We start from the raw sequence: 24,012 nt of genomic DNA, 5'->3' as shown, positions 1-24,012 counted from the left end.
CTTCTAATCTTCCCATTTACGGGTTTGAACACTCGGCGAGAACTGCGAACAAGCAGAGAACAGCAGGCGTTCAAAGGAGCAGAATGGCGTAAAAAGCAGAAAACTACGCCGGGGGAACAACAGAAGACATATAGCGAAAGAGTTACCGAGGAAGCCGTGAGAGAATAACAAGTTAAGTGCTGCGGAATATTAATAGTACAAAGAATTTTGTAAGTTGATTATCATATCATCAGCGCCCGTGTCGTATTTCTTTGCTCGTCCCTCACGTTACGTCGTACAGGAACAATACGATGACCGCGGAAGATTCCTGGATGGAAATGCAGCGTCACTGGGCATCACCTCACCACGCGCCATAGTGCAGAGCCGCAACTTGAAGCCGGCCTCTAGAAATGATGAGAAAAAAAGAGCTTGCCTGCAGCCAGACATTCACTTGCATGTTTGCGTTTGCGTGTTTCAGGAACCCATCTCCGACTGAAGTGTCCCGGTACGGGTCCCTGCCCTTAGCCACCGTGCGCGAGCGGCTGCCGGGCAGCGCTGTTGAGGTGGACCGGTGCTGGGGCGTGCCCATCGCGGGCGCCATCGTGGCTTTCCTGTCATTCGTGTCCACATCGAGCTACGGGTACCTGTACGTGCTCTTCATGGACACGTACGGAGTCAATCGCCAGCAAGCAGCGTGGCCGCAGAGCGGGGCGGTCATCGCCGGCGGATCCGTGGGTGAGGCTCCACATTTTCTCATATGCGATTTCATGAAAGTTTCGTTAATTTATTTAAATATTATACTATTAATAAAGGATGAGCACGCGCCCCACTCGAAGACGACGAAGGTAGCGCGAGCCACGTGCGAAAAGGGGCCGCGAGATTGCGGATGTCAGAAGAGGCAAACAACAACCGACCGAAGACCCGCCGCGGTGGCTCAGTAATTAGGGCGCTCGGCTACTGATCCGGAGTTCCCGGGTTCGAAGCCGACCGCGGCTGCTGCGGTTTTATGCAGGAAAAACGCCAAGGAGCCCGCGTGCTGTGCGATGTCAGTGCACTTTAAAAATCCTCAGGTGGTCGAAATTATGCCGGAGCCCTCCACTACGGCACCTCTTTCTTCCTTTCTTCTTTCACTCCCTCCTTTAACCCTTCCCTTACGGCGCGGTTCAGGTGTCCAACGATATATGAGACAGATACTGCGCCATTTCCTTTCCACAAAAACCAATTAAAAAAAAACGACCGAAGCCAGGCCGCAGCGGGCGATGTATTCGTAACGGGTCTCGCTCTAATCGTGCTTTGTGCCTGACGGGCCGGCGACAGGTGCGTTCGGACCGCGTACAACTCCGTGGCTTTGTACCAACCGCTACATGAACACAACAGCATAAAATTGCCCGCGGAAAGAGAGGATGAATAAGAACGAGGGGAAGGGATGACACACAAGCGCTTCTTTGCACAAAGGCAGCTGCGTGAGGTGCACGAGCAGAGCTTACATCATGCAGACCAGGCTTATGCCGGTCGGCGTCAGGAAGAACAAAGCGCTGTGTGGGGGACAGTGCATTGAAATGAACCTGTTTCACAGCGGACAGCAATGAGTAAGGCCCAAAACTTTTAACGGTGCACGGGTTTACTCTTACGAAATGTCAAACAAGAATGCTTACCACGGGGTTAATTCTATCGCCGCTTTGTCGATGCCAGCCGCCACTTATGACGTCAAGGTTAAACTCTACCAAACGCGTAAGTTGCCGGATTTGCATGGTACTAGACATAGCGCTGACCAATCGCAAAACCGGAAGCAAAAAAAAAAAAACTGCTGACAGTTTAGCATTACAAACCACGAAATATTGTGCGACAGCATGTTTTTGCAGGTGGACACCAACGACACGCACCTGAAAGCGTGATTGAACCGGCGTTTCCTTGCTTGACTTGCACACAAATGGAACTTTATGAAGGCGACCACGTGCAATGCACAGCGCGGGAGGTGCGATCGGCTGCGGCGCGTCTACATGAAGCATTCGGTAGCTCAGCTGGATTGATTTCCATGCTATAAAGAATAAAAAAAACAGCGGTCATAGCATAGTGCTCTCTTCCAGTGGGCAGCGATGCTAATCTGTTCGCGCTGCCGCGGTTCGAAACCCAGTCGCGGCAATATTTATTTCTCCCGGTTGGCCACGTTTACGCTCATTAAAAGTCTCGTTTATTTCCAACGATTTCCCGCATAACGTGTCTGACTTTAAAGGCTTCACCACATACCGGCATTTTCCTGGTTATGAGTTCAGTAGTGCTTTCGCATCAAAAAATGAACCGCCAAATGAATCATTGCGAAGTATGAGTCCAGGTAGTGACGGAATAGCGGTGAGCAAAGTATATGCGCGGGAAATATGAATCGACAGAAAACTGCGGGTGATGCAACGGCGTGCGGCTATGTGGATACATGCTGGCTACCATTTTTAAGCAGCACGAAAGAGATAAGATGAGGGCGGAAAGACTATATAGACCTTTTCTCTGTTGACAACTTTACTGAGCACGCGTGCGTGTTGGAATATGTTGCGCATGCGCAGTAGATGCCCGTACACGGTTCTGGCACAGTCCCGTAGAAATGTGGCTGCGCCCAAAAAAAAGCAAACGGTACCACATCCACGCACAACAAGAAAACGAACGCGCCAGGACGGAAAGGAGTGGACGCGAAGGAGAAGGCGGGATTCTTGCCAAGCTGGGTGCATTTTTCTTGAGTAGTTGTGGTAGACAGTGGCGGTTCCACATCGTCCACACGGCGCCGGCAACAACTTATGGCGGATTCGAGTCGGCGACCCGGAAGACCTTTTATTGTTCCGCGAACCGAAAGACGTGTTTCACTGGGAAATTTGAATTCAGATCCCGAGTTCCGGTCGTGGATCCGACACCACTCGGTCCGCTGCGGATCATCCCGCCTGGCTGTGCGCAGCCTGGAGCGCATTTTGTGTGGCAAACATTTGGGTTTCCCGACATCGCGACGGATATTGTGCTCTTAAGCGGATTGGTGACGGTGATCGCCACTTGGAAACGCATCAAAGTGCGCCGGCGTTTTTTGCAGAACCCACTTTCATCCCTAACGTAGTGTGTGGGAAAGCTCATGGAGCATGTAATCCTCGACAGGCTACAAAGCTACGCGGAAGACCGTGACCTCATCGCAAACACGATGGTAGGATTCAGAGCGAACCTATAGCCACGCAAGACGTCGTGCTCCAACTAGCGAGGGACGTTCTAGACCCCGCATACAGGAAAGGCACGAAGGCCATCTTAGGTTTAAACCTAAAAAAGGCCTTCGAGAACGTCTCGCACGAAGCCATTCTCACAAACCTTTCGCGAATCGACCCCGGGGAGGGAACGTTCATTTACGTTCGCTCTTTCCTCTCGGAGAGAACGGCTGAGCTATTGCTCGGAGGTCTCATCTCGGATCCCATCACCCTGGGAAGCAGAGGCACGCCGCAAGGCTGTCTTCTCGCCCTGCCTATTGAACCTCTCCCTAATCACGCTACCACCGAAACTGGCCACAATGGAGGTTTCACAACACAGCTTATACGCGGATGATATCACCCTGCGTATGTCCACGTGAAGTGAAGGCCGAATAGAGGAGACGCAGCAGGAGTCAGTGAACTTCATCTAAATGCATGCCTCGGACGCGGGACTTGAATGCTCGCATCCCAAATCGGAATTGCTGGTGCTCGAAGACAGACCGAGAGGCAGCCTCAGAGATCAGGCACCCCTCCACTAATTGTAGGAGGACATCCTATCAAGGAAGTACCCACCATAAAAATTTTCGGCATGCTCATTCAGGGCAACAGCAAGAATAACGAAACGATATACAAACTGACCGCCCCGGTCAATCAAACTACCCGGATGATACGACGAATAGCCAATGAGAGACGCGGAATGAGGGAGAACGACCTTTGCCGACTGGTCCCCTAACCGAAGACTAGGAACAACTCCTCCCCGAAGTACACAGAATGCTCACTGTCAAAACCCTACCCAAGAACATGTACCCTACGCACCACGAGGGAAGGCGCAAGGCGAGAGCCCGCGCCTATACACTCCAAATACAAGTACTACCCCGCGGCCGCTTACGTGGACGCGGCGGAATATCTAACACCGCACAAAGGGTACGCGATAGGCGCAGTGACCGGGACCGGTTTGCCCCTTACAACCGCCACAATATACAGCACTTCCTTCGAGACGGCGGAGGAAGCGGCAGTTGCATTAGCCATAGCCAACACCTCAGCTGACATTATATTCGGCGTTTCAAAGCCAGCCATACCCAACTTTGCGAGGGGCCGCGTCTCCGCCATCTCCCTCCAAATCCTCAGAAGCACCCACCACACCCCCGCAAGGGAGATCGAGCTGTTATAGGTTCCGGCCCACTCGAGCAACCGGGGGAACGAGGCAGCCCACGATTACGCCCGAGGTTTCGTCGGCCGGGCAGTGGGCACCTCTGACCTGAGTTTCTCGAAGCATGGTCTGAACTGATTTCACGACATAAAACACCCCTTTCGCCTCGGAAGACGCACCTTCCCTCCACCACATAAATCATTCACAAATGCACAGGAGACTACCTGGCGTCACTTGCAAACCCATTCCCACCCCAACCCGGCTGTACTGTCGCTCATGACCGCGGGACAATACTTCCCCTATTGTATCAAGTGCGGCGACAGAGCCACAGTAGACAGTATCCTGTGGAGCTGTTTGGAGGATCCGCCTCCCCTGTACATAATTCAGCTCCTAACTTCCGAGCAGAGGGAAGCAGTGCTGCTCAGCTCCGACCCGGAGACCCAACTCCGGGCAGTGCAGCCAGCCAACGAGGTCGCCAAGCCACGGGATGACGGCCATCTAGCGCGACCAAGACATCAGCTTACCACTTTCTGTCGGCGAATAAATGTTTTCCAATCCAACCCAATCATGAGTTGCGCATGCGAAGCCGGCAGATGCTTTCCTGCTTGATCAAAGGTCAAGGTCAAAGTCGAGACTCACGAGTTCGTGTAACAGCCGCTGGTGTCGCTGCTGTAGCTGACGTCATGTGTCGAACCTGGCTACCACCAGTTATGCTCATGGTTTGACCTCTAACTACATTCAAGGTCAAAGTGGCGGCCCCTCTGACGGCTCGAGAAGCTGGCGTAGTGAATCTTTTCGCTTCAAAAAATGCTGAGAGGGATTCTGAAGCTATCGGTGGTCGCGCGCGAGCCTGGAAACACTATCGGCGTATGCTGAGGATAGGTGAACGCCCCTTTTACTTTCAGCGTGGGACTTGGCGTGCGTTTATTTGAGTTCAAATTCATTATTACTCCTTGCATGTTGATCTTTCCGTCCTTCTGCTGGATATCAGGACGCGTTGGAATCAGCGGCAACGAGAGAGCTGATGCATGAGTCGCAGCAGTCCGTAATGCTAAAATGCAGCAATGAAATATACAACGTAAAAATTCTATGAAATGTGTACACAGAAAACTGAGAGCGAAATGGCAGGCTTCATGGGACAACAAAGCACATAGAAAACTACACCTTCTGAAACCAATAGTCCAGGAATGGAAGTCATGTTTGGTTTGGTTCATGAGGGTTTAACGTCCGAAAGCGACTCAGGCTATTAGTGAAGCCGTATTGAAGGCCTCCGGAAATTTCCACCATCTGGGGCTCTTTAACGTGCACTGACATAGCACAGTGCGCGGGCCTCCAGAATTTCGCTTCCATCAAAATTCGACCGCCGCAGCCGGGATCGAATGTAGTCATCAAGAACTCTAATGCAAGTAATTTTATGTCGCCTTCGTAGCAGACGCACAACTCATGAAAGAGTTATGTGAACCGATATGTGAAGGTTGTGGAGATGTGCTGACAATAAACCACATCTTACTCTCATACACATTGCGAGAAAGTAAGAACAAAGCATTTCTTTCTTTTACAAAACAAGTATGGTGTTTCTGCAGAATATTTATTGCTCAAGCGCATCACACAAAACATACTTTCTGTGGTGTTGATGTTTGTGTAGAGGCCTTGTCGAGACCTTCCAGAAAATTTGCCTCCGATTGTCAGATGAGCACGTGCTGACTAATTGCCTGATGAGGATATGATGCATCCTGTGAGCTAGGAGTTTCTGGTGAAGACCTGTGATGATGTCTTGTGGAATGTTTCCAGAAAATTTGCCGTCTGATGTGCACGTGCTGACCAATTGTGTGATGAGGATATGATGTATCCTGTGAGGGGTTTCTGGTGAACAGTTGTGATGTTTTGTGGAAAGTTTCCAGAAAATTTGGCGCCGATTTCATAATGTGCACATGCTGACTAAATATCTGATTAGGATATGATGAATCTCTTTGATGGATTTCTGGGGATGATGTTTTGTAGAAAGTCTCCAGGTAATTTGAAGCCGATTTTGTGATGTGCATGTGACGTCCGATTTTATGATGTGGATGTGATGTCCGATTTCGTGATGTGGATGTGATATCCGATTTCGTGGTGTGGATGTGATGTCCGATTTTGTGGTGTGGATGGGATGTCAGATTTCGTGATGTGGATGTGATGTCCGATTTTGTGATGTGGATGTGATGTCAGATTTCGTGATATGAATGTGATGTCCGATTTTGTGATGTGAATGTGATGTCAGATTTCGTGATGTGAATGTGATGTCAGATTTCCTGATGTAGATGTGGTGCCTGATTTTGTGATGTGGATGTGATGTGCGATTTTCTGATGAGATTAACGATGAGAGAAATAATTTTAAAAACATTGCCGCCATCTGATTTTATTGTGCAAAAAGCCCATAATGGTGGTACTTGTGTGGATCTGTATCTTTAATAAACAGTAAAATACTCCATGAATGAATTTATATAAACACCAAAAAATATATGAATGTTGCAAGCAATCAATATATTGATCGAGTACACCTTTTGAATACTTATTTATTCTAAAACGGTAACATCTATCGTTAAAAACAACTGTCCACAGCCTTGTCACCTTATTTATCGTGACACTATCGACGAAAGGCTCGATCTGGCTTGTTGCACCGCCACTCCTGGAAACTTCGAGCATGTGTAGCCTAAAATATAAAAGCAAAATCAAGTGTAGAGCAGTTGTAGCATGCACATGCTCTGAATTCAGTTTCAAGGGATAAGGTGGAAGAAGAAAAAGGTGGAAGAACCGAAGAAGCAAAATGTGCATTTTAAAAACACGCCATTACCATTTCATCCATTTAAGAGGAACACAAGGGAAACATACAAACCTAACTGGACAATGAAGTGCTGGGAGGCGGGCGAGTGCAGAACCACGTAGGATATTGAGTACCTGCATCGACCGAGCTTCATAAGGGCATTAGTGTAGCACATCGGTCTGTTGGGACAGCAAAGATGCTCAACCCTGCTATAGAGGAGGGAATATCTCTGGTACCTGCGCATCCACACTCTTCGTTCGGCTAGTGGAAGAGACCACGCACTGCTCGAAACGTAGCCCTGTGTTCATCAAAGGAAATTTGGTTTTCTGAATTTGGTTAGAGTGCATTGTATTACACGTAATGATTATTGCACGAGAGAACTGACATTTTAATTTATCTCGACATATTATAGCGTTACAGATTACCCAAGCAAAATAGGTGGAGAGTATGTTGGGGATGACGAAAACAACATACTTTTTGTCTCTTCGGTGGCGGCTCTGTTCCACTCTCGGGCTCGGGAGTACTGTCCGGGATGGCGCTGACTTTCGATTCCTGAACGAGTCTCGTCCTTTGGCGCTCCATCGCGCGCACCGTGCCTGCATTTTATGCGACTCACCAAATTATGACAGTCCTGGCGTTCACAAATGTGACCCAAAAGTAAATGATGACACTTACCGAAATCCAGAGGGGTTGCCGGTGCTGGTGGCTGGCCGGCTTTCAATTCCACCTTGACAGTTGTGCCGCGCAGTTCTTTCCTTTCCTTTGTGAAAAGCTTCATCCCAACATCGGCCTCTACGGCACGGACCGCGTAAACATTTCATTTCTGCTCTTCGTGCCATTTCACAAGTACATGTGGCATTTTGGAACGACAACGAGGGTGGTTGGACTACAACGAAACCGTTCTAATCTACCTTCCGAATAATGGCTCGAAAAAACGCGACAGTTTTACAATGTCAGCCACAATCACGTGACTGCGGTGATGTAGCGTGTCGGCGTACGGGACTGGGGAGGGGTTGATGCGCAGTCACATGACTAGAACAGTGGGTAGGAACTGCCCTACCGGTATGGGAGCTCAGAGCGCCATTTTTTCTTTTTTTTCATTCAAGAAGGTGGGAAGGCGAGTGAGCTTTCTTCTCTCAAGCTGTCCACTCTAAGAGCAGTGGGGGCGTCTGTACCGTGTTGCCAAGGAAGAGTAGTTTTTCCTGTTCCTTGGAAGAGATATATGCTGGAAGGGGGGGGGGGGTGCTTTGCAATTAAGGATCCAAGTTGCTCTCTAGCACTAACAAAGTTCTTCAGCGGGGTCGCTATTGAGAGAAACAGCCTAGAATCGAGAGTGGAGCCGTGTACACTTTCATGCTATCTATTCCGGCTCCCGCTTTCTATTCACAACGACTTTCTCCAGTCTCCTCGCTAAGCTTCCAAAACGCACCGTTACCGAACAGAAACCTCTAGCATGCGTTTCAGAGGCGTTGATGGGACGCGCCCTACTCTTCAGCGGGCCCGTGTCCACAACCAGTCCAGTACAACCTAAGACGCGCACCGCCTATGTGTATGCCGAGAATCTGTAGGTCGAAAGCTGGCAGCGATAACAAGAAAAAGAACAGAGCTGAAGAAGCGCAGAAGGATATACTTCAAAGGGGAAGGAAAAGGAGGGAAGGGGTGGAATGTTTGTTTGTTTATGGGGGTTTAACGTCCCAAAGCGACTCAGGCTATGAGGGACGCCGGAAGGGCTGGAATGGTCGCTGTAACCACGCAGAAGGAGAAGACTGGGTCGGTCTGGCAGTGATGGAACGAAAGTATCGAAAAAAAAATGAAGATAAGGGAAAAGGAAAGATGTGTTGCTAGGTTCTATGGCACATAATGAAAGATGAAAAAAGAAACAAAACACGAAATAAACGTTCCTTGTAAGAGGTACACGGCGAGGGGGAACGAGATGCTCTGCGATACTCTGCCATCGGCGGAGTGATACGTAAATCAAAGTGTCCACGCGTATCTTTATGTCAGTGGGCCTAATTTGCAGCTATATTGCCTGCGACTGAACTATTTATTCATAGAAACTTAAAAAAAACATAATAAAAGCATATGCGAAGCCGCCGTGAAACTGGCTGAAAGGCACTCCGCACGTTATTGACTCCTCCTAGCTTAATCGCTGAGTTAAAAAAAAAAAGGCGGGAGCCGGGACGTTTAATCTGATCTAAATTAGGAAAATCGGCCACACAGGACAATAATTTAAGGTTTCTAAGAATGCTCGAAACGTGTAGATCAAGTTCCCGCGGTAAAAAGACGATTTCAGATTCCTCGTTAGTCCACCTTTAAGTGATATTTGTTGTAATTTGCAATGAAAAGATTTAATAATGTTTCTGTTTTTTTGTTACTCTCGTTGGGGCATTTATAGCATTCCTACAGCAGTGAACATTGAACAGTGCGTCTAATTTCCGTGTCGCAATGCTAGCTGTTTGACAAGAGCTTAATATTTGGTCACAACCAAGAACAATATTAAATTTGTAATGATTCACAAGTTCAAGAAGATAAGCCAGAAAAGAAAAGAATACATTCGTATTGCCAGAGGGCGGGCGCGATAGCACGCATAAACACATATGAGCGGAATTTGAGCGTGTCTCATATTGGGCGTTTACAACACAAAATTTATCAAGAAGTTCACAATGTAATTCATTTTTGACCAACAGAGATACGCCACAACCTCGCTTAACCTGGCGATTCAAGCAATAGTTCTTCAAAGATCATCATCATCATCATCATCATCATCATCATCAGCCTTACTACACCCACTGTAGAGCAAAGGCCTCTCCCATGTCTCTCCAATTAACCCTATCCTTTGCCAGCTGCATCCACCCTTTGCCTGCAAACTTCTTAATCTCATCCGCCCACCTAACCTTCTGCCGCCCCCTGCTCCGCTTACTTTCTCTTGGAATCCACTCCGTTACCCTTAAGGACCAGCGGTTATCTTGCCTTCGCATTATATGCCCTGCCCAAGCCCATTTCTTCCTCTTGATTTCCACTAGGATGTAATTAACCGAAGTTTGTTCCCTCACCCACTCTGCCCGCTTCCGATCTCTTAACGTTACACCTATCATTTTTCTTTCCATGGCTCGCTGCGTTGTCCTTAACTTAAGCTGAACTCTTTTCGTTAGCCTCCATGTTTCTGCCCCGTAGGTGAGTACCGGTAAGATTATGCTGTTGTACACTTTCCTCTTGAGGGAAATTGGTAAACTGCCACTCATGATCTGCGAGAACTTGCCATATGCGCTCCACCCCATTCTTATCCTTCTAGTTATCTCCCTCTCATGATCCGGATCAGCTGTCACTACCTGCCCTAAGTAGACGTATTCCGTCACAATTTCTAGGCTCTCGCTGCCAATTGTGAACTGTTGTTCCCTTGCTAGGCTGTTGAACATTACCTTGGTTTTCTGCATGTTAATTTTTAGACCCATCGTTCTGCTCTGCCTGTCTAACTCATTGATCATGATTTGCAGTTCACCTCCTGAGTGACTCAGCAAGGCAATGTCATCAGCAAATCGCAGATTATTTAGGTATTCTCCATTTATTCTTATTCCCAACTGTTCCCGATTCAGGCCTCGAAATACCTCCTGTAAACATGCGGTGAACAGCATTGGCGAGATCGTGTCTCCTTGCCTGACGCCCTTCCTTATTGGAATTTTATTGCTGACTTTATGGAGAACTATAGTAGCTGTGCAGTTGCTATATATCTTCCAGTATTTTGACATAAGGCTCTTCTACCCCCTGATTACGCAATGCCTGTATGACTGCTGAGGTTTCCACTGAGTCGAATGCTTTCTCGTAATCAATGAAAGCTATATATAGAGGTTGGTTATATTCTGCGCATTTCTCTATCACCTGATTGATAGTGTGAATATGATCTATTTTGGAAGATCCTTTACGAAAGCCTGCCTGATCATTTGGTTGATTAAAGTCTAATGTTGTCCTGACTCTATTAACGATTACCTTAGTGAATACTTTGTAGGCAACGGATAGTAAGCTGATCGGCCTGTAATTTTTCAAGTCCTTGGCGTCTCCCTTCTTATGAATTAAGATAATATTTGCATTCTTCCAAGCTTCTGGTACAGTCGAGGTCACAAGGCATTGCGTATACAGGGTGGCTAGTTTTTCTAGCACGATGTCCCCTGCATCCTTCAACAGATCTGCTGTTACCTGATCCTCCCCAGCTGCTTTTTCCCCTTTTCATTGCTTCTAAGGCTTTCATTACTTCATCTTTCGTTACTGGTGGGATGACGCATTGCTGTGCACTGCTGTCTTTCTCATTAACGCTGTGATTACATTGGCTACTGTACAGGTCTGTGTATAACTCTTCGGCTACGTTAACTATCTTATCCATATTGCTAATGACATTGCCCTGCTTGTCTCTTAATGCATACATCTGGTTTTTACCTATGCCTAGTTTCCTCTTCACTGTTTTTAGGCTACCTCCATTCTTTATAGCATGCTCGATTCTCTCCATATTAAACGTCCTTATGTCGGCTACCTTGCGCTTATTTATTAACTTTGATAGCTCCGTTAGTTCTATTCTATCGGTAGGGTTAGATGCCCTGATGTTTTGGCGCTTCTTAATCAGATCTTTAGTCACCTGAGATAGCTTCCCGGTATCCTTTCGAACTGTCCTATCACCTACTTCTACTGCGCACTCCGTAATTATTGATGTCAGATTATCGTGCATTGAATGAACATCAAGATCATCTTCCTCAGTTAAAGCCGAATATCTGTTTTGCAGCGCTATCCTAAACTCCTGTGCTTTCCCTCTTACGGCTAACTCGTTAATGGTCTTCTTCTTCACTAGCTTCTTCCGTTCCTTCTTCAAGTCTAAGCTAATTCTAGACCTTACCATTCTGTGGTCGCTGCAACGCACCTTTCCGAGGACGGCCACATCCTGAATGATGCCAGGTTTAGCGCATAGTATGAGGTCAATTTCATTTTTAATCTCACCATTGGGGCTCTTCCAGGTCCACTTCCTGTGTTCTCGTTTGCGGAAGAAGGTATTCATGATCCGTAAATTATTTCTATCCGCGAATTCGACTAATAACTCTCCCCTGCTATTTCTAGAGCCTATCCCATAGTAACCTGCTTCTTACCCACCTTCGCATTGAGGTCGCCCATCAGTACAGTGTACTGCGATTTTACTTTATTCATTGCCGATTCTACGTCCTCATAGAAACTTTCAGCGGTCTGGTCATCATGGCTGGATGTGGGTGCGTAGGCCTGCACCACTTTCAGCTTGTACCTCTTATTCAGCCTAATTACTATATCTGCTACCCTCTCGTTAATACTGTAGAGCTCCTCTACGTTGTCAGCTATATCATTATTAATGAGGAATCCCACACCTAGTTCTCGTCTGTCCTCTAACCCACGATAGCACAGTATGTGTCCGTCCTTTAGTACTGTATACGCCTCACCTGTCCTCGTAACTTCGCTAAGCCCTATCACATCCCATTTAATTCCCGCTAGTTCCTCAAACAGCACTGCTAGGCTAGCCTCACTAGCTAAAGTTCTAGCGTTAAACGTTGGCAGGTTCAGATTCCAATGGCGGCCTGTCCGGAGCCAGAGATTCTTAGCACCCTCCGCTGCGTCACAGGTCTGACCGCCGCCGTGGTCAGTTGCTCTGCAGCCGCTGGGAACTGAGGGCCGAGGGTTAATTGGTATGATCATAGAAGGTTGTAGCCAAGTACTACACCAGGGTGGCCAAATCCTGCTCTGGTGAGAGAGTGCGTGGTCGGTTCTTGTTACCGAGATCAGGCCGCACTCCAGGCCTGGTTATGCAATTCCAACGACACGCGGATTTTTTTTTTTAACCCGGTGGAGAATTGCGCGGCACCAGGATTTGAGCCCCGGTCCTCTTGCACGCGAGGCGGATGTTCTACCTCTACGCCATCGCTGCGTCGTATCTTCAAAGATAGTATATGTCAAATGCCTCGTCCACCCGCTGTGCAGCCAGGCTTTCGAAAACACAAGCGCACGAATCGGCAGCCTAACTTCAGCAAAAAAACATTCGATATCATATTGCTTCCTTCTTCCTGAACGCAGGGTAAAATTAACCATGTTTAAAGATTGCTGGGAATTCTCGCAAAGAAAAACCAGATCCGATGTACAGAATGGGCTTTGCAGAAAGACGCATTCGAGACTACTCCCCGCAGGGGGGCGCCTGCAGCTTGCAGGCGTCGCGACGGTGAGTGGCGAACCCGCGGGTTCCCGGGCATCCGCAGGGACATCCCCAAAAGGGGATGATGGTGAACTGTGCATCACCACGGACCCGAGCACCCGCGCCTCGCAGTGCGTGGCATCGCCGTGTCCGGGGAAAAGGGGATCCTGGTGGTTGTGCCGATGCCGAGCGTTTGGACCTTTATGGCCCCTCGGCGGAGGCAACACACCACTTTGGCCTCAGCTTCCTGTAGACGGCACCTCCTTCCTGACCCGACCGGGGGAAATCGGCAGTCGCCTTTTCCTGTCCTGCCCTCCATCTTTCACTTTCCTATCTCTTTCTTACAACTTTCCTGTCCCCTCCTCTTCTCGGTTTTTTCACTTTTCATAGGCGGCGAGGGTTAACCATGTGTGGCTGACAACCCTGTGTTATGCCGTATTAGGTTATAGTGGCGGTGTATAGCTGGTGTGTGCAGGGCTTTTTAAAGGCGCCTGTCCCATCCCCATGTTGGGCTCCATGGTGGGCGGCTAGCACCGCTGCCGAACACCAAACTTTTTTTATGGCTCCCCCCCTTTCAAAACTTGATCGCTCTCATAAAAGAGTGCGGACCGAAGATATATCTATTCAATGCTTCAGGAAAAAAGGAATCATTTCCAAAACTTCATGTCCTCCATAGTGAGGAAACAGAAAAATCTGCAAAACTATGTCACCATTCTTAGTCTCAAAATGTCTGACTGATGTCATCGGTCCAGGCTACAAACTGTCAAAAATGCCCAATGGTGACCTACTACTTGAACTAAAAGACATCGTCCAATACTCCAAACTTTCTAACCAAGTGCAAATTGGGGACAACATTGTGTCTATCACTGCACACCGATCCTTGAACACCGTCCGTGGTGTGATTTCTGAAACAGATTTTATCCACCTCACTGAGGAAGAGATGCTGGAAGGCCTCAAGGACCAATACGTCATAAACGTACACCGTATAAAGATAAGAAAAGAGGACAAAGAAATCCCAACGAAACACACAGTGCTCACGATCAACTGCAGCGCACTTCCAGAGTCCATAGAAGCAGGCTATTTGAAAATAAATGTACGCCATTACATTCCAAACCCACGAAGGTGTTTCAATTGTCAAAGATATGGACACGGGTCACAGAGTTGTCGTGGCCACAAAACATGCGCTAAATGTGCCTCCAAAGACCATGCTTCCGAAAACTGTGAAGGAGCAGCATTTCGCTGCGCAAACTGCGGAGATGATCACCCAGCATATTCAAGGTCATATCAAACATGGAAAACTGAAAAAGATATCATTACAATGAAAACAAAACAAAAGATCACATTCAAGGAAGCGAGACGACTCTTCTACGCGAAGAACACTTTCACCTTCTCTACAAAAACAACCTTTGCTGATGTGGTGCGCAGGGGCAGTGCGCCACACAGCACTCCGGCATCTGCCAAGGCCACGCTCAGTGAGCCTATGGCAGAGCCACCCACGCCCCAGGCAGAGACAGCGAAAGCTGCTCTGTCATCCCCAAAGCAGGGAGATCCATCCAATGGGTCGGCCTCCCGCCGGACTTCCCCCCCAAACGGGGGAGGCCTAAAAATCAGACACCCGCGGCTTCGCGGTCCTCCAGCACCTATCTTGAGGTGATGGATATAACTCCCAGCCCGTCTGCTTTGAAGCGGCGCAACAGATCTCTCGAGCGAAAAAAAGGCAGATCCCTAATTACGGGCCCAGAAAAGTAAATTCCTTCTGCTCCATTCCCACTCAAGAACACAAACACGACTTTTGTGATTCAATGGAACTGTCGAGGATTACTGAGAAGCTACAGTGACGTAACACATATTTTAGGGTCAATATTGCCCATTGCTTTGTGCCTTCAGGAGACCAATCTTGGTCCGCAACATGTGAATATCTTAAAACACTATAAAACTTATCGACGCGATCGCGAGCAGTCAAATAGACTCTCGGGTGGTGTCGCAGTTGTCATTCAAAGCGGCGTCCCTACTCAAGAAATTAAACTTAACACAAAACTTGAGGCAGTTGCAGTTAGCGTCGTTACCTACAAAACAATAACAGTATGTTCTGTATATCTTCCCCCGCACATCACATTAACAGTCGAAGATTTAAAAGGCCTGATTGATCAACTGCCGGAGCCATATCTGGTAATTGGCGATTTTAACGCTCACTCCCCATTTTGGGGAAGCGAACGATGTGACTCAAGGGGACAAATAATCGAAGATTTTATCCTCTCAAATAACATCTGTCTTTTAAATACGGGAAAAGCCACTTATTGTTGCCCAATCTCGGCAAAAATGAGCTTTCTCGATTTAGCTTTCGCATCACCATCGCTTTTTAACGATTTTATATGGGATGTTTTAAATGACCCTGTGGGAAGTGATCACCTGCCTACTATCATCAGCCTCTCATCGTCTACTCCAGTCATCCCCACAAGACCACGGCGCTGGAAACTTCACATCGCCGACTGGTCACTTTTTACAGCTAATGCCACACTAGAAAAAGAATTTTGTGAAGACCTCACTATAGACGAAATTAACGAAAGGTTTACTACATGCATAATATCGGCCGCTACACTAGCCATACCACAAACAACAGGACCCGTACACAAAAAAACATAAAGTATGGTGGACGCAAGAATGCACATTAGCAAAAAAACAACAAAATAAAGCTTGGGGCTCTCTGCGTCGGTATCCAACAGCGGAGAACTTGATTGCCTTTAAGAGGGCCAAGGCCACAGCGCGATTCGTTCGACGAAATACCGAGAAATCCTCATGGCAGAAATATGTGTCCTCAATAAACAGCTCAATAACCTCAAAAAAGATGTGGGAAAAAGTTCGTAGATTCAGTAGTGACCATACCCCTTTCACACGTCCTCTATTGACTACACCCGGGACACAAACATCATTAGAAGAACAGGCCAACATACTAGGTGAGCATTTTGCTGAAGTTTCCAGTTCGTCCAATTACATAAACACGTTCCAGAAGTACAAAGCAATAGCAGAAAAACAAAAACTTCCATTTGCAGCAGGTATGCACGAGGACTACAATCAACCCATCACACTCCAGGAAATGATTAGGGCATTATCTTCTTGTAAAAAGACAGCACCAGGCCCAGATAATGTGCATTACACTATGCTTGCTCATGTCTTTGAGGCTGCCGTGCAGGCATTGTTGAAATTCTTTAACAAAATATGGACAACTGGGAATATACCTGAGGAGTGGAAGAAAGCAATAATAGTACCTTTTCTGAAACCCGGAAAACAACCAACAAGTCCTAACAATTAACAGACCGATAGGCCCCACCAGCTGCATTGCTAAATCTTTCGAAAGCATAATAAACATTAGACTGACCTTCACACTTGAATCTCGTCGACTCTTAGATTTACATCAATGTGAATTTAAGAAAGCATGCTCGACCGCTGATCACCTTGTCCGCCTAGAAAACACCATCCGGGAGGCGTTCATCTACAAACAGCACTGTATCGGGGTCTTGTTCGATTTGGAGAAGGCCTATGATACCGCGTGGAAGTTCGGCATCCTCAATGACCTAGCAGAGGTAGGGATCCGCGGCAGGATGCTGAACTGCTTGAACGACTTCCTGACTAACCGCACATTCAGAGTCCGTCTAGGAGCAACTCTATCAATAACATTCACCCAAGTGAATGGCGTACCCCAGGGATGCATTTTAAGTACGACACTCTTTATAGTAAAAATGAATTCTTTGGCCAAAGTAATACCTAAGTCCGTAATGTATTCAGTTTATGTAGATGACATACAGATAGCATACACTTCTTCCAACATACTGTCCTGCGAGAGACCAATACAAATCACACTGAATAAACTGGCTGCTTCGGCAGAGAAAAATGAATTCAAGTTCTCCCCGCAAAAACAGTAGCTGTTTTGTTCTCATTACGACGAGGCCTACAGGTCGATCCCAATCTGTGCTTAAATCAAACCACACTGCCAGTCAAACAGGAACATAAATTTTTAGGCGTCACTTTTGACAAGAAACTTACATTTCTACCACACATTAACAACCTGAAAAAGAAAGCATCCCAAGCCCTTAATGTAATAAAGGTACTCTCGCAAAAACGGTGGGGGTCCGATAGAGCACGCCTATTACAAATATAGCACTCTTTAGTGCGCTTCAAGCTGGACTACGGGTGTATAGTATATGGTTCGGCAAGAGCATCCTACTTGAAACGACTGGACCCTGTTCATAATTTTGGCCTGCGCCTATAAACTGGAGCATATAGAACATCCCCGGTAAATAGTCTTTATGTTGAAGCTAATGAGCCCACACTAGAGGATAGAAGAGTCACACTAACATGCACGTACATCCTAATAATCTGTTCTCTCCCTAAACATCTCTGCTATCCCATTGTTACCAAGTGCGCATCTAGGAGATTATTCAATAATAAACCACATTTTATCAGGCCGCTAATAATGCGCTTTGAGGATAAATGTGAAGACTTAGCAGTGCTGGACGCCCTACCTAATATTGCACAAAGACATGAATATCTACCACCATGGTACAGCCTTCCTTCGGTGTGCGACTTCACACTGACACACGTAAACAAAGAAAAAATGCCACACGAGCACATACTGCAAGAGTTCTTGGCACTACAAGAAAAATATGACACTTACACTGAATTTTACACTGATGGCTCAAAAACAGAAAGTCATGTTGGAAGTGCAGTAATTCAAGGAACAAATGAAAAAATGATACGATTGCCACAGTATGCATCGGTATTTACTGCGGAGTATTATGCCATTTTTGTAGCTGTAGAACAAATAGTAAAACAAAACATAAAAAATAGCATCATTTACACCGATTCACTGAGTATGCTAAAAGCGCTGCATTCTACAAATGCTGCTGAACCCATAATAGGAAAAATCATACATAACATAGTTAAAATTACAAAGCAAAAACATAACATTATATTCTGCTGGGTCCCTAGTCATGTTGGAATTTTAGGTAATGAGAGAGCAGATGCTTGCGCAGCACAAGCTAGAATTGGCCATATAAAACAAGTTAACATACCACAGAGGGATTTTTCTAAATTACTGCACAGTAAAATCAGGAATAAGTGGCAGATTGCATGGGACGAACAGACAAACAACAAACTACATTTTATAAAACCTGTTTTAGGAGAATGGAGGTCATGTACACATCAGGAGCGTTTCATAGAAGTTATTTTGTGTCGACTACGCATTGGACACACACACCTTACTCACAACTTCTTACTGACAAAAAAAGACAAACCTCTCTGCGAAATGTGTGGCGATGAACTCACGGTAAACCACATTTTAATTGTATGCAAAAAACTGGAACAACTGAGGAAGAAATATTTCAAAATATTGTACAATGAATACATCCCACTACACCCCATGTTACTTTTAGGAGATCAAGCACTGGTTGATTTTTCAAGTATTTTTAAATTTCTCAGAGAAGGCAATGTTTTATACAAACTGTAGATATAAAAAGCGTAACCTTTAACAAAAGACCCCGCAGGGGGGCGCCTGCAGCTTGCAGGCGTCGCGACGGTGAGTGGCGACACCGCGGGTTCCCGAGCATCCGCAGGGACATCCCCGCAAGGGGATGATGGTGAACCGTGCATCACCACGGACCCGAGCACCTACGCCTCGCCGTGCGTGGCATCGCCGTGTCCGGGGAAAAGGGGATCCTGGTGGTTGAGCCGATGCCGAGCGTTTGGACCCTTAAGGCCCCTTGGCAAAGGCAACACACCACTTTGGCCCCAGCTTCCTGTAGACGGCACCTTCGGCCTGACCCGACCGGGGGAAATCGGCAGTCGCCTTTTCCTATTCTCCACTTCATCTTTCACTTTCCTACCCCTTTCTCACAACTCTCCTGTCTCCCACTCACTTCTTGGTTTTTTCCTTTTTCCTGGCGGCGAGGGTTAACCTTGTGTGGCTGACAAACCTTTGTTACGCCATATTTGGTTATAGTAATGGTGTACAGCTGGCGCAGACAGGGCTTTTTAAAGGCACCTGTCCCGTCCCCATGTAGGGCTCCATGGTGGGTGGCTGCCACCATTGCCGAACAAAGAACACATTCCATGGCTTCTCATTTTTTTCAACCCGATCTCCCTCGAAAAAGAGGGCGCACCGAGACAGATAAATTCTTCAAAAAAAACGCTACAAGCTTCCCTCGATTCCACGTTGTTCACAGCGAACACGAGGAACAAACTGCTAGACAAGTGTCACCATTCATTGTTACCAGGACTTTAACAAGTGCCATAGGAGAAGGGTACAAGATCAAAAAACTAGCAAACGGAGACCTTCTTTTAGAAGTTTTATACAACCACCAACAAGAGAAATTGTCAGAAGTGAAGTCATTCGGAGATATACCGGTCACAATCAGCACACACCGATCGTTGAATACTGTTAGGGGAGTTATCTCAGATGATGACCTCAAATATGTAACTGATGAAGAACTTCTGGAAGGTTTGAAGGAGCAAAACGTGACCAACGTGTACAGGATAAAAATGAGACGAGATAATAAAGAAATCCCCACAAAGCACATTGTCCTGACATTTGCATCTAGTATCCTCCCCGACTCCGTAGAAATAGGCTACATAAAGCTCCAACTAAGACAGTACATACCAAACCCACGACGCTGCTTCAAATGCCAACGTTACGGCCACAGCTCTCAGAGTTGCCGGGGCCAACTCACATGTGCTAAATGCTCTTCCCATGAACACGATTCCGAAAACTGTGCAGTTGAACCACACCTATGTGTAAATTGTGAGGGCAGCCATCCTGCATACTCACGCACATGTCCAGTTTGGAAACAAGAAAAGGAGATTGTCACAATCAAAGTCAAAGAAAACATAACATTTAGGGAAGCGCGAAAGAGGGTAGCTTCAATACACAAACCTACTTTCTCCGATGTGGTGCAAAGGGGCACAGCACCACAGCCGCTTTTGGCTCCCACTCGGGCCACACGCAGTGAGCCTGTAGTGGGGCCACCCGTGCCCAAGGTGGCAGCAGCTAGCGCTGCGCCACCACCCACAAAACAGGACGCGCGGACCTCCAGGTCCGCGGGCCCCAAGGTCCCTCCCCACACGGAGAGGCCGAACATGAAAACAAACGTGCGGCTTGCACGTTCGTCCAGCGTGTCGGAGGATGCGATGGACACGATGGACACAAGTCAAAGTAGTCCTAAGGCGTCGACGTCGAAAGGGCGGCGGGGCTCCATAGACCGAAACAAAAAAGAAAAGCCCCGAATAAGGGCGCCTGAAAACCCAACCTAGTTCCTTTCAGTACCCACATAATACAACATGGCTTTTATACACTGGAACTGTAGGGGACTCTTACATAACCTAAGCGACATAAAAGACATATTAGCCACATACTCACCTGTCGCCTTGTGTTTACAGGAGACAAATTTAGGCTTTAAACACGAAAACATTCTAAAACACTATAAGGTCTTCCGCCGTGACCGAGAGCAGGTGAGCCGGCTTTCGGGTGGCGTAGCCATCATTGTTAACAGTGGAATCGCAGCCCGAGAACACAAGCTTAAAACCAAATTAGAAGCTGTGGCGGCCATCCTGCACACATTTAAAACACTCACAGTGTGCTGCGTTTATATTGATCCACATTTTAAAATAACACTCCAAGACTTACAAGACCTTTTAGTGCAACTACCAGAACCGTTTTTGATGGTCGGAGATTTTAACGCCCACTCCAGTTTTTGGGGCAGTAACAAAACCGACACTAGAGGCCAACTGATCGAGGATTTTATACTCTCCAATAACCTTTGCCTCCTGAACACTGGCAAACAAACCTATTGTTCCCCTAGCTCAGGAAAATTCAGTTGCATTGATTTGTCTTTTAGTTCGTCCTCGATTTTTACAGATTTTAATTGGGATGTCTTAGATAACCCATATGGAAGTGATCATCTACCCATACTAATTAGCTTAGCACATTCACCCGAAGTAATCCCAACTAAACCACAACGATGGAAACTGCTCTTAGCCGACTGGGCACTGTTCCGAGAAAAAGCCAGCCTAGATAGAATAGTTTTTGACGACGGGAGTGTAGACGAACTAAACGAATGTCTCACAAACTGTATTATTGCCGCTGCACGCCAAGCTATTCCTCAATCCTCTGGAATAGTAAAACAAAATCACAAATACTGGTACACAAAAGAATGTAAAGAAGCAAAAAAGAAACAAACCAAAGCCTGGGGCATTTTTCGCAGATACCCCACACAGGAGAATTTTATAAAATTTAAAAAGGCGAGAGCAAAAGCTCGTTATATCCGTCGTAGTGCAGAAAAATCTTCTTGGAAAAATTACGTGTCGTCGATAAACAACTCAACCACATCAAAACAAATGTGGGAGAAGGTCAGAAAGCTAAAAGGCAACTACTCTCCGTTCACAGTCCCCCTTCTTACCGCCCCCGGTGTACAGACTAGTCTAGAACAACAGGCAGATATTTTAGGCGAATATTTTTCCGAAGTTTCCAGCTCATCACACTACAGCGATTCATTTTTAAAATACAAAAAGACAGCAGAGAAACAAAGACTGCCGACAGACTGCGGTACAAACGAACCGTACAATAGTTTAATTACAATACAAGAAATCCAAACAGTACTTTCTGCCGGTAAACATACCGCCCCCGGCCCAGACCAAATACATTACCAAATGCTAGCCCATCTTTCTGAACCTGCCGTAGAGGCGCTTCTAAAGTTTTTTAACAAAGTTTGGGTATCAGGCTGCATACCCAAAGCTTGGAAGGAAGCTATTATTGTGCCGTTTCTTAAACCCGGGAAGCCACCAACCGCTCCGAACAGTTATAGACCCATAGCCCTTACCAGTTGCCTCGCCAAGTCCTTTGAAAGTGTCCTAAACATAAGATTAACTTTTGTCCTTCAATCCCGTGAACTTCTCGACAACCATCAATGTGGTTTTAAAAAAGGATGCTGCACCACAGATCACCTAGTCCGCCTTGAAAATACTGTCAGAGATGCGTTTATACACAGACAACAATGTCTTGCAGTCTTTTTTGACTTAGAAAAGGCATACGACACCACCTGGAGGTTTGGGATTCTGCAAGACCTTGCCGATCTTGGCGTCCGCGGCAGGATGTTAAATTGCATAAAAGACTTTTTATCCAATCGCTCATTCCATGTGCGCCTAGGCTCGACGCTTTCAAAGAATTTTATTCAGGAAAATGGGGTACCCCAAGGCTGTATTTTAAGTACAACTCTCTTTGTCGTAAAAATGAATTCTATTAGGAAAATAATCCCAAGGTCCATTATGTATTCTGTTTATGTTGACGATCTTCAGATAGCATGTACATCCTCAAACATATCCACTTGCGAAAGACAAATACAGCTAACAATAAATAAACTGGCAACATGGGCAGACAGGAATGGTTTCCAGTTCTCTCCACAGAAAACAGTGGCCTTACTTTTTTCACTGAAACGGGGTCTACAGACAGACCCCACATTATACCTAAACGAAAGCCAGTTACCTTTAAAAACTGAACACAAATTCTTAGGCATAACATTTGATCGAAAACTAACTTTTCTACCTCACATAAATGCCTTGAAAAAGAAAGCTTCTCGATCGCTGAATATACTCAAAGTGCTTTCACACAAACACTGGGGTTCTGACAGGGCAAGCCTCCTACACATCTATCGCTCTGTGGTACGGTCCTGCTTAGACTATGGCTGCCTGGTGTATGGTTCTGCAAGGCCATCCTACTTGAAACATCTAGATCCAGTGCATAATTTGGGGTTGCGTCTTTCCACTGGCGCTTACAGGACGTCGCCCATAAACAGTCTTTATGTCGAAACAAACGAACCATCACTTACAGATAGAAGAAGCATGCTTACATGCTCATACGTCCTAAAAATCCGTTCCCTTCCAAAACACATCTGTTATGAAATAGTTACAAAGTGTCCATCCAGAACAATCTTTAACAACAAACCGCAAACCACCAGGCCACTGCTCTTGCGCTTTGAAGAGATCTGCCAGAATCTCGGCATACTGAACACATTACCCAGCATTGCGCAAAGACGAGGTCCACTGCCTCCATGGTATGATTTGCCTACATTGTGCGATTTCACTCTCACACAGTTCCGCAAAAAGCAAACTCCACAACTCCAAATAGTACAAGAATTTCTGGCACTTGAGGAAAAATACAATGGTTTCACAGCCTTTTATACTGACGGTTCGAAAACGGATACTTATGTAGGAAGTGCAGTGGTGCGAGGGAATTCGGAGACAACAATACGACTTCCACAGTGCGCATCCATCTTCACTGCAGAATGTTACGCAGTATATGTGACCGTAGAAAAAATACTCAGCGAGAACCTCGAAAACGCTATTATTTACACAGACTCTTTAAGTATACTTACAGCCCTCCACTCAAGAAACGCAATCACTCCTATACTTGGTGACATTATACACAACATAGTAACAGCCACAGCTAGAAGACAAAACATTAAACTCTGCTGGGTCCCGAGTCATGTCGGCATAAAAGGCAATGAGCGAGCAGATTTCTGTGCTGCTCAAGCTCGTGGCAAGGAAATAAAAAAAGTAAATATACCCTTGAATGACTGCATGAAATTAGTACAAAGGAAGTTAAGGAAAAAATGGCAATCGGCTTGGAACAGCGAAT

At 46.5% G+C, this 24,012-nt stretch overlaps 1 protein-coding gene across 1 annotated transcript in view; it reads left to right on the top strand.

The window, feature by feature from the left end:
* LOC144120294 (monocarboxylate transporter 12-like) overlaps positions 1-24,012 on the top strand; it is a 52,453-nt gene that overhangs the window by 1,227 nt on the left and 27,214 nt on the right. Inside the window, exon 2 of the mRNA XM_077652686.1 lies at positions 458-714. Within this exon, the coding sequence (XP_077508812.1) occupies positions 458-714 (257 nt within the window). The remainder of the gene's footprint in view (positions 1-457; positions 715-24,012) is intronic.

This window comes from Amblyomma americanum, chromosome 2 (assembly GCF_052857255.1).
Source record: "Amblyomma americanum isolate KBUSLIRL-KWMA chromosome 2, ASM5285725v1, whole genome shotgun sequence".
NCBI classification, from domain to species: domain Eukaryota; kingdom Metazoa; phylum Arthropoda; class Arachnida; order Ixodida; family Ixodidae; genus Amblyomma; species Amblyomma americanum.
The sequence above is the reverse complement of the archived record's forward strand: the minus strand, read 5'-3'. Positions and strand labels throughout refer to the sequence as shown.